A 10,402-nucleotide genomic window follows, 5' to 3' on the forward strand; every position below is an offset into this window, starting at 1 on the left:
CTAATAGGACAGCTGGGAAGATTAAATGAGATACTATTTATTATTCTCAGGCTACCTGGCATATAGTAAGTCCTCAGTTAATATGAGAACTTGTCAGGAACAAGAGTGAGGAAAGTAAAATTAATTTGTAGAGGAAGTACAAACTTTCAACCTGAATATAAATAAGCAAGAGATATTTTGAAGATAACACAGTAGGCATTTGGTGTCCATCGACAGATGATTGGATTCGGAAGATGTGGTATATATACACAATGGAATACTACTCAGCCTTAAAAAAGAATGACATAATGCCATTTGCAGCAACATGGATGGAACTAGAGAATCTCATCCTGAGTGAAATGAGCCAGAAAGACAAAGACAAATACCATATGATGTCACTCATAACTGGAATCTAATATCCAGCACAAATGAACATCTCCTCAGAAAAGAAAATCATGGACTTGGAGAAGAGACTTGTGGCTGCCTGATGGGAGGGGGAGGGAGTGGGAGGGATCGGGAGCTTGGGCTTATCAGACACAACTTAGAACAGATTTACGAGGAGATCCTGTTGAGTAGCATTGAGAACTTTGTCTAGATACTCATGTTGCAACAGAACGAAGGGTGGGGAAAAAAATGTAATTGTAATGTATACATGTAAGGATAACTTGATCCCCTTGCTGTACAGTGGGAAAATAAAAAATTAAAAAAATTTAAAAAAAAATAAAATAAAAACCAAAAAAAAAAAAAAAACAAAACCCAAAAAACAAAATAGGCATTTGGAATATCTGAGTGGGGTCAGGAACTAATGAATATAGTGCCTACCTGTACACATTGCAAGATGGGGGTCAGAAGGAGCCAGTATCATGGTTATTGGGAACCCCACCTTTGTAAGGGGGTCATGATGTGCCTATGTCATTCATGTGACAGAGTATGTTGTGAATCATTTTCTGTGCATCAGTAATTGATCCATTTTGCTTCCCTTCTTTTGACAGGTGGAACATAATTTTAAAATAGCATCCATGGAGAACAGCACAGAGGTGCATGTGTTTAGACTCTTAGGACTGACCGACACTCCAGAGCTGCAAGGCCCCCTCTTCATAATATTCACTCTCATATATCTCTTCACTCTCATTGGAAATCTTGCGATGATCACGTTGATTCTGTCGGATGCACGTCTCCACACTCCCATGTATTTTTTCCTCAGTCACCTCTCTCTGGTGGATTGTGTTTACTCCTCAGCTGTTACTCCCAAGGTGATGGCTGGATTTCTCACAGGAGATAAAGTCATCTCCTATGGGGGATGTGTGGCTCAGATGTTCTTCTTTGTGGCTTTTGCCAGTATTGACTGTTTTCTACTAGCTGTCATGGCTTATGATCGTCACGCAGCAGTGTGTAAGCCCTTACGTTACACCACCACGGTGACCACCCGTGTGTGTGCTCAAATGGCAGTAGCCTGCTACAGTTGGGGATTTGTTGAATCTGCCATCCACACTGGATTCACCTTCTGCCTCTCCTTCTGCCATTCCAATGTGGTCCATCACTTCTTCTGTGATATTCCCCCAATCCTGGCTCTTTCTTGCTCCGATGTCTCTATAAATGAAATTGTGCTCTTCATCTTAGCAGCGTTCAATGTCTTTTTTGCCCTTACAGTTATCTTGACCTCCTATCTATTCATATTCATTGCTATCCTGAGAATGCACTCAGCAGAGGGACGGAGGAAAGCTTTTTCCACCTGCACTTCTCACCTCACTGCTGTTACCATATTCTATGGAACTGTGACCTTCATGTACTTACAGCCCGGTTCAAGTCATTCTATGGACAATGACCAAATGGCATCTGTGTTCTATACAATAGTAATCCCCATGCTGAACCCTATTGTCTATAGTCTAAGAAACAAAGAGGTGAGTAATGCCTTGAGGAAAGCCACTGAGAAGATGAAGATGATGTTTAGCACACAGGTTTAATTAGAGAGATCATACAACCTGCACAGCTAATCAGTTATCTTTTGTTTTGTGACAAACCAAGACTAGTGGCTTTAAACAACAGTTTATTATTTCTCATAATCATGTGCTTGTCAGGGCAGTTACTTTGCTGCTCTCACATAGGCTCATTCATGAGGTTGCATATCTTCTACTTGGTCAGCTGGACTGAAAGTTTAGAAATGACCTTGCATTTCTGGATGTCGAGTCTGGTTATTCTGCCTCTTAATACACGTGGTCTTTGATCCCCCAGAGTCTGGACAAGCTTTCTTTCGTAATATTTTCAGGCCAGAATTCTCACAGTGTGAAAATAAAACAAAAAGGCTTCTCAATGTCTAGACTCACAACGTTTTTTTCTACCTTATCATACGAATAAATACCTGTACAAAAGCTGGTCAAGATCCAAGCATGAAGATAAAGATTGCTTCTCTTGAAGAAAACTGCTGAAAAGAATTTCTTCCCAGAATTTATCTATCACAATTGGAAGCAGATCACAGAGAACAGATTTGTGGTTGCTGGGGAGGAGGGGGGAGGAAGTGGGATGGATGGGGAGTTTGGGGTTAGGAGATGCAAACTATTGCATTTAGAATGGATAAGCGATGAATTCCTACTGTACAGCACAAGGAAATTATGTCCAGTCTCTTGGGGTAGAACATGAGGCAAGATAGTATGGGAAAAAGGATGTACATATATGAATGACTGGGTCATTATGCTGTACAGCAGAAATTGACACAACAATGTAAATCAACTGTACTCCAATAAAAATATTTTTTTTTAAAAAGAAATTCAGTTAAACTGAATTTCTGTTACAAAAAGAGCCAAAATATAGTGTATATAAAAATAGAGCTTTTTATTTCTCAAATAGTATTAGCTAATATAGCAGGATGAAAATGAACTATCTAGATAGCTGTGTTCTGGGAACAGATTTAGCCCACACTGTTTCTTTTCTACTCTCACCTAGAGTGTTGAAAGTTTCCTTCTCATAACTATTGTATCTGGAGGAGAGGAGAAAGAGAAAAGTTAGAGGAAAAATAATTTCTTTTTAAGAAAGTGACATAGTAGCTCTACTTGTTACTTCTGAGCACATTCTGCTGGCAAGAATTCAGTCATGGGGCCACAAAAACTAGCTGCAAAATCAACTTTGAAATTTAATCTCTAGCTAAGTGGCAATGTGTTTAGCTGAAATCCCAATACTCTGCAAAAAATAATAAAAGAATCGTTTGTATGTGTGTGTGTGTGTGTGTGTGTGTGTGTGTAAAACCAGTAGTATGCCACACAATTTGTCCCTAAAACTGAACTGCTAGTCTTGTCTCTGAAATTGTGTTTCTAGCCTGTTTTTTTCCCCTAGTGGAACTTTTTTCCTAGACCTTGCATTGTTTATTTTTTATTTTTTTGTCTTTTTGCCATTTCTTGGGCCACTCCCGTGGCATATGGAGGTTCCCAGGCTAGGGGTCAAATCGGACCTGTAGCCACCGGCCTACACCAGAGACACAGCAATGCGGGATCCGAGCCGCGTCTGCAACCTACACCACAGCTCACTGCAACACTGTATCGTTAACCCACTGAGCAAGGCCAGGGATTGAACCCGAAACCTCATGGTTTCTAGTCAGATTCGTTAACCACTGAGTCACGACGGGAACTCCACATTGTTTATTTTTAAAAAACCCTTTCTTGATCACTCCATCCAAAAATAGCTTTCCTAAGTAATCTGTTACTCAGCCTTATCTTATTCGTAGAATTAAAATAAATCTCTGGGAGTTCCTGTCGTGGCGCAGTGGTTAACGAATCCGACTAGGAACCATGAGGTTGCGGGTTTGGTCCCTGCCCTTGCTCAGTGGGTTAACGATTCGGCGTTGCCGTGAGCTGTGGTCTAGATTGCAGACGCGGCTCGGATCCCGCGTTGCTGTGGCTCTGGCGTAGGCCAGTGGCTACAGCTCCAATTCGACCCCTAGCCTGAGAACCTCCACATGCCGCGGGAGTGGCCCAAGAAATAGCAAAAAGACAAAAAAATAAATAAATAAAATAAATAAATCTCTGAAATTATATTCTATGTTTAACTGCTTGTTTTCTGTTTCTTCAAAATTATAAGTAAGGTTATATTCTTCCAAGTAGGCCAGATTATTTTTAATGCATTTGTCATACTGAGATGATATGATTTTCTGATTATTACATGTGGGATTTGAGAAAAAAGAGTAGCTTAGCTGATTAACTCTCACTATGTGAGATGTGGAAGACTATGATCATAGGAAGTTTGGGATGAATGAGATCATAAATTTTATTTTGAGCATATAAAGCTCAAGACATCGCTTGAATACCAAGAGTAAAATATTAGCGTAGGAATGGAGGTATACCTTTGAAAGTTACCAGTATATAAATGGCATTTAACCCTGAGAATTAATGAGATCTGTAAGAGAACATAGGTAGAGAAAAGAGAAGTGGTTTAAGGACTAAGACCTGGGTAAATTTCACAATGAAAGGTCAGAGTTTGGGGTTGTAGAATGCAAACTATTACATTTAGAATGAATAAGCAATGTGGTCCTTCTGTATAGCACAGGGAACTCCATCCAATCTCTTGGGATAGAATATGATGCAAGACAGTATGAGAAAAAGGATGTGTGTGTGTGTGTGTGTGTGTGAGAGAGAGAGAGAGACCGGGTCACTATGCTGTACAGCAGAAATTGACACAACACTGTAAATCAACTATACTGTAATTAAAATAAAATGAAATAAAATAAACAAAGGTCAGAGAGAGGAGTTGCCAGCAAAGGTGAGTGGTGTCCTGGAAACAAGTGATGAGAATTGTTTCAAGAGGGAATATCTGTGTCAAAGATGCTAGTAGGTTAGGTAATATCAAGGTTAAGAATTGACCATAAGCTATAGTGATAGGAAGTTGATGAATGACTTTCAGTAGTTTTGGTTCAATGGTGGGGCTAAAATTTTCATTAAATCTATCTTCTACATTCTAGTTCCAAGTTTGTAGAGTTCCTAAATGTTTTGCATAGTTACGAAATGTTTTCCCAACCTGCATGATATGGTAAATATGCATTGTGCTTTCTTAGAGCAGTTAGAGAGATATGGCTTTGATATTCTCAACTTTAGGAAGGAAGTAGGCATCTGAAGATCAGTTGTATTGAATACTTATTTTGAAACAATTTATAGGTCTGTCTTTTACTTCCCTTTAACTCTTTCTGAATATAAAACTGTTGTGTAATTGGTTCTTTGGGAGAATGAAGAGGAGTGATTTATGTTACTTTGTGGGGGAAGCAGTGTAGAGACAGGAAAATAAAATGCTCAAGAGACAGTGTGATACTTGAGCTGATGAAGTGAGATAAAGGCAGGAATTTTGAATAAGAATTGAGAGCAAATAGAAAATTTAAATACACACAATATTACTCAAAGATGCCTCAAATTTTTTTGCAACAGTGCTGAGCTTCCTGTTGCTTGTAGCTACTTAATTTAACAGTTAAAAGAAAGAAGGCTGAAGGGAGGATAAATTAGGAATTTGGGATTAACATATACATACTACTATATATAAAATAGATAACCAACAAGGATCTGTGGTACTGCACAGGGAACCATGCTCTATATCTTATAATAACATATAAGGGAAAAAAGTGTGAAAGAGAATATGTGTGTGTGTGTAAGTGAACCTCTTTGCTGTACACCTGAAACTAAGAAAATATTGTAAATCATTTATACATCAATAAAAATAAAAACGAAAAATGAAGACTGGAGGATTTGGGTTCATTTGAGTTACGGTTGAGCATGAGATGAACAATATCTGGCTGAAATCCTGTGGAAAAAAATTTAATAGTGGGAAAGAAATGTTTTAACTCATTTAAATGTTTAACTGAGTTAATTTCATTTGTAACTGAGTGAAACTCAGTGTGATTATTTCACTCCCAGAATTTATAATGAAGAAAGAAAATAAGTTGAAATGACCTCACAGTGTCATAAAGAGAAGATCACTGTTTTGGTAGAGTCAGACTAACATAAGAATTACAAGAATTTAAGGTAAGTATATGCCCATATAGACAGGTGGTCATAATCAGAATTAGAATTATTGAAGAAATTGTGCATTATGATTTAAGTAAAAATAGCATATCCAACAAGTCCTTGCCAAATCCCATGTCATGAATTTCCCCCCTATGCTTTCTTTCAAATTTTACATTTAGGTCTTCAGTATATTTTCAGTTGAATTTTGTATATGGTATGCAATGAGGATTCTTTATCATTTTTTCATATGGATATTCAGTTTTCCTGATACTACTTCTTGAAGCAAATTCCCATCTGCTCTTGTGGGCCTTGGCATCCTTGTTGAAAATCTGTTGACCATACGTATGTAGGTTTATTTCTGGGTTCTTGCTTCTATTCCATTGATCTATATCTCTGTTCTTATGTCAATACCATACTGTTTTGGTTTACTATAGCTTGGTAATATATTTTGAAATCAAGAATTTGAGGCCTTCAGATTTGATCTTGTTCAATAGCTTTTTGGCTGTTTGGGGATTCTAAATATTTTATATGACTTTTAGGATTTTTTTTCCCTAATTTGCAAAGAATTCCAATTTGTGTTGAATTCATAAGCCACTTAAGGTAATATGGCCATTTAAACAATATTAAGTCTTCCAATCAATGAACATGGAATGTCTTCCCCTTATTTTTATCATCTTGAGTTTCCTCTAGTAATGTTTTATAATTTTCAGTGTATAAGCCTTTAATTCTTTGATTAAGTTTATCCCTAAGTATTTTATTCCTTTTGATGCTATTGTAAATACAGTTGACCCTTGAATAACATAGTTAGAGGCACTGGCTCTCTGCACAGTCAAAAATCCGCATGTAATTTTACTTTTTTTTTTTTTCTTTTTCTTTCTTTTTTTTTTTTTTTAGGGCATGTATGCCATATGGAATTTCCCAGGCTAGGGGTTGAATTAGAGCTGTGGCCACAGGTCTATACCACAGCCACAGTAATGGAGGATCCAGGCCACATCTGCAAACTGCACCACAGCTCACAGTGATGCTAGATCCTTAACCCACTGAGCAAGGCTAGGGATTGAACCCGTATCCTCATGGATAATATTCAGGTTTGTTACCACTGAGCCACAATGGGAACTCCCATAATCCTCATATAACGTTAAAGTTGGCCCTCAATTTCCTCAGTTCTCCATCCACAGATTCAACCAGCCGTAGATTATGCACTACTATTATGCATATTTAGCAAAAAAATCTGCAAATAAATGGACTCGTGCAGCTTAAATACGTGTTGTTCAAGGATCAATTGTATTTACAGTTCTTAATTTTCTTTTCGTATTGTTAATTATTGGTGGGTTGGGAGAAGGAATAAATGTTGTCTAAAAAAGAGACATATGGAGGAATTTTTCAAGAGACAGAACTAGTCTGTATGGTACCAGGATGATCATATATCTATCTATATGTCTATTTATCTATCCATCTATCTTTATATGTGTGTGTGTGTGTGTGTGTGTGTGTGTGTGTGTGTATACACATATATATATATATATATATCTTTCCAGCTCTGTATGCTTAGAGGGCCTAGAATAAGTGATGCCTAGTAGCAATGTGTATACCCAGTATCCAAATCTTATTACTAAATATCACTATCTAATAAAAGGAAGCATGATTCTTTGGAAGACTAGCTGATTATACAATTGGGACGAGGATAGCACAAGATGAGCCTAGAGTACCTGGTAATTTCATAAAGTAAGGAGGAACTCAAAAAGACAAAAGAGGTGGACCATATCAAAATAAAACAAGAGTAAAACTAAAAGAGCTCCCAAATGGCCAAAGGTGGAACAATTTGAACAGGAAAATGCATAACATCATACTAAATTGTAACCCGAAGTATAAAACACATATAAATAAACACATAAACAATCCTTCCTGATAGAAACATTCTAAATAATACTTTTAGACCTCCCCCAGGAGGTAGAGTACATTCCCTTCCATCCTGAGTGTGGGCTGAATTGATTGACCTGCTTCTGGAGCATAGAGTATGCAGGGGAAACGGTAGCCCTCCATTGAAGACCCCTGGCCAAGGTACCTTGTTTAGGTGATCAAGGTTAACATTCCCAAGGGACAGTCATGTGGGTAAAATCTCTTACCTGACAGGACCTGATTTGAATGTCACTTCTTATTCTTTCTCAAAACTTATACCCTCTATATAACTATGAGAAAAAGTAAACAAACATATATTGAAAAACATTCTACAAAATACCTACCCACTACTCTCCAAAGCTGTTAAGGTCATGGAAACTAAAGAAAGACTGAGGGAGTGTCACAGATCAGAAGAGACAAGAATCAGGGCAAATCTATGCAATGTTATCTACTGGATTGTATCTCATAAGAACAAAATAGCATTAACGGAAAAATAATGATCTGAATAAATTCTTGAATTTTAGATAAAATTCATATATCAATGCTGGTTTCTTAGTTTTGACAAACAGATTGTGGTACATTAAATGTTGACAATAGGAAGAAATGAATGAGAAGTCTGCAAGGCTTATCTGTTTACAATCATTGAAGTTAAATGAATAATTATTTATGAAGAAATTTTGCAATTGTGTCAGGTAGGAGACTTTTCATCATCTTGTATTTTGCCTTTTATGATTTACTAAATAAAATTCATTTCCTGTGTTATTTTCCACTTAATAAAAAACTCCTATTGAAAAAATTTAAGATGGTTTGATATTATCCATTTAACATATTGATTTCCAAAAGATCAATTTGTCCAAAAGTAGCAAATACATTAATTGAGAATATAGGGGAAACACCCAGCCATGTCTCATGAAATGCTCTAAAATTGTTTTCTGAAGAATTTTATAATGACTAATGAAATGTAGTTATGAATGATTCAAATATACGGATTTTTGGACACAAAATTTAACGAGTTATTTAAATATTTGTTGAGAAATTAGTATGAACCATGTCATTATTCATGTATTGGGATTGGAGTTGTTAGCAAAGAAGACAAAGTCACTCTTCCTCTGTAGTGCATGTTCTCAGTAGGAACACGAATGAATGAATAAATGAACCAATAAATACATAAATGCATTGAGTAGTGATCAGAACAAAGCAAAATAAAGCAAGGAAAGCAATAAGGGATCCGTGTCCACTAGGGCTGAGGTAACTATGACATGGTAACAATGAGGCAAACCTGAAGGACATGAGGGAGTTTTCTGGGCACAGATAACAGCACTGCAAAGACCTAGAGAAAGGAACATGCTGAGATTGTCCGGGAAGAGTAAGGAACTTCGTGCAGAGCAGGAGAGTGGTAAGACATGGCGTAGCTCATCTCAAACTAAAGTGTCCATGAATGAGTGGCTTTAGCCAGTTTATAGTCTTTCTAAAGAGAAAAATGGATAACATTATTATTAGTGCATTTTTTTTCAAAATGCAAGAGACAGTAGTCATGTACGGAATAATTGAAAACATCTTTTTACCAATTGATCACCTTTTCTCGTACTCTGAACTTCTTGCTTTTTTTTTTTTTTGGCTATTTCTTGGACCACTCCAGCAGCATATGGAGGTTCCCAGGCTAGGGGTCCAATCGGAGCTGCAGTCTCTGGCCTATGCCAGAGCCACAGCAATGCAGGACCCGAGCCGCATCTGCAACCTACACCACAGCTCATAGCAACACCGGATCCTCAACCCACTGAGCAAGGCCAGGGATCAAACCCACAACCTCATGGTTCCTAGTTGGAGTTCTTAACCACTGAGCGAGGACGGGAACTCCTGAACTTCTTGCTTTTTAAAATTTTTAAAATTATCCTGTGACCATACTCTTTTTACCAAATGATGTACTAAAGGCAGAAATAGTGATTTCTTTAAAATGTTATACATATGTAACTCTGAGTTAATTGTGCCAAAAAATTATATATATATACATATATATTTATACATGTATTTATACATATATATGTATGTGTGTGTATATATATATATATATATATATATATTTTGTCTTTTTGTATTTTAGGGCTGCACCTCCGGTGCATGGAGGTTCCCAGACTAGGGGTCCAATAGTAGCTACAGCCGCTGGCCTACTCCACAGCCACAGCAACACCAGATCCAAGCTGCATCTGTGACCTACGCCACAGCTCAAGGCAACGCCAGATCCTTAACCTACTGAGCGAGGCCAGGGATCAAACCCTCAAACTCAGGGTTCCTAGTTGGATTTGTTAACTGCTGAGCCATGACGGGAACTCCTAAAATTATATATTTTTATTAAAAAGTCCATGTCACACTTTACCTCATTTTTGAACTTTTGAAATAGTTTTTCATTTTTCTTTCTTTTTTTTTTTTTTTTGGTTGTACCCGCAGCATGTGGAAGTTCCCCAGCCAGGGACTGACCCTCATAACAGCAACCTGAGCTGCTGCAGCGACAACACTGGATTCTTAACCCACTGTGCCACAAGGTAAAACCT

The 10,402-nt window shown here is 37.5% G+C and overlaps 1 protein-coding gene across 1 annotated transcript; it reads left to right on the forward strand.

Annotated features, from left to right (window-relative positions):
* The first annotated feature begins 995 nt into the window (after positions 1–995).
* On the forward strand, positions 996–1,943 carry LOC106509347 (olfactory receptor 5B2-like). The gene has a single exon (XM_013994292.2). It carries the CDS (start codon positions 999–1,001, stop codon positions 1,941–1,943), a length of 945 nt encoding a protein of 314 aa, XP_013849746.2. The 5' UTR covers positions 996–998.
* Positions 1,944–10,402: the final 8,459 nt, after the last annotated feature.

This window comes from Sus scrofa, chromosome 2 (assembly GCF_054392235.1).
Source record: "Sus scrofa isolate SSC_HxYL_T2T_F1_AM1 chromosome 2, Sscrofa_HxYL_maternal_Yorkshire_Landrace_v2.0, whole genome shotgun sequence".
Classification (NCBI taxonomy): domain Eukaryota; kingdom Metazoa; phylum Chordata; class Mammalia; order Artiodactyla; family Suidae; genus Sus; species Sus scrofa.

Coding starts and splice junctions, on each gene's coding strand:
- LOC106509347 (XM_013994292.2), top strand. CDS start 999: ATGGAGAACAGCACAGAGGTGCATGTGTTTAGACTCTTAGGACTGACC.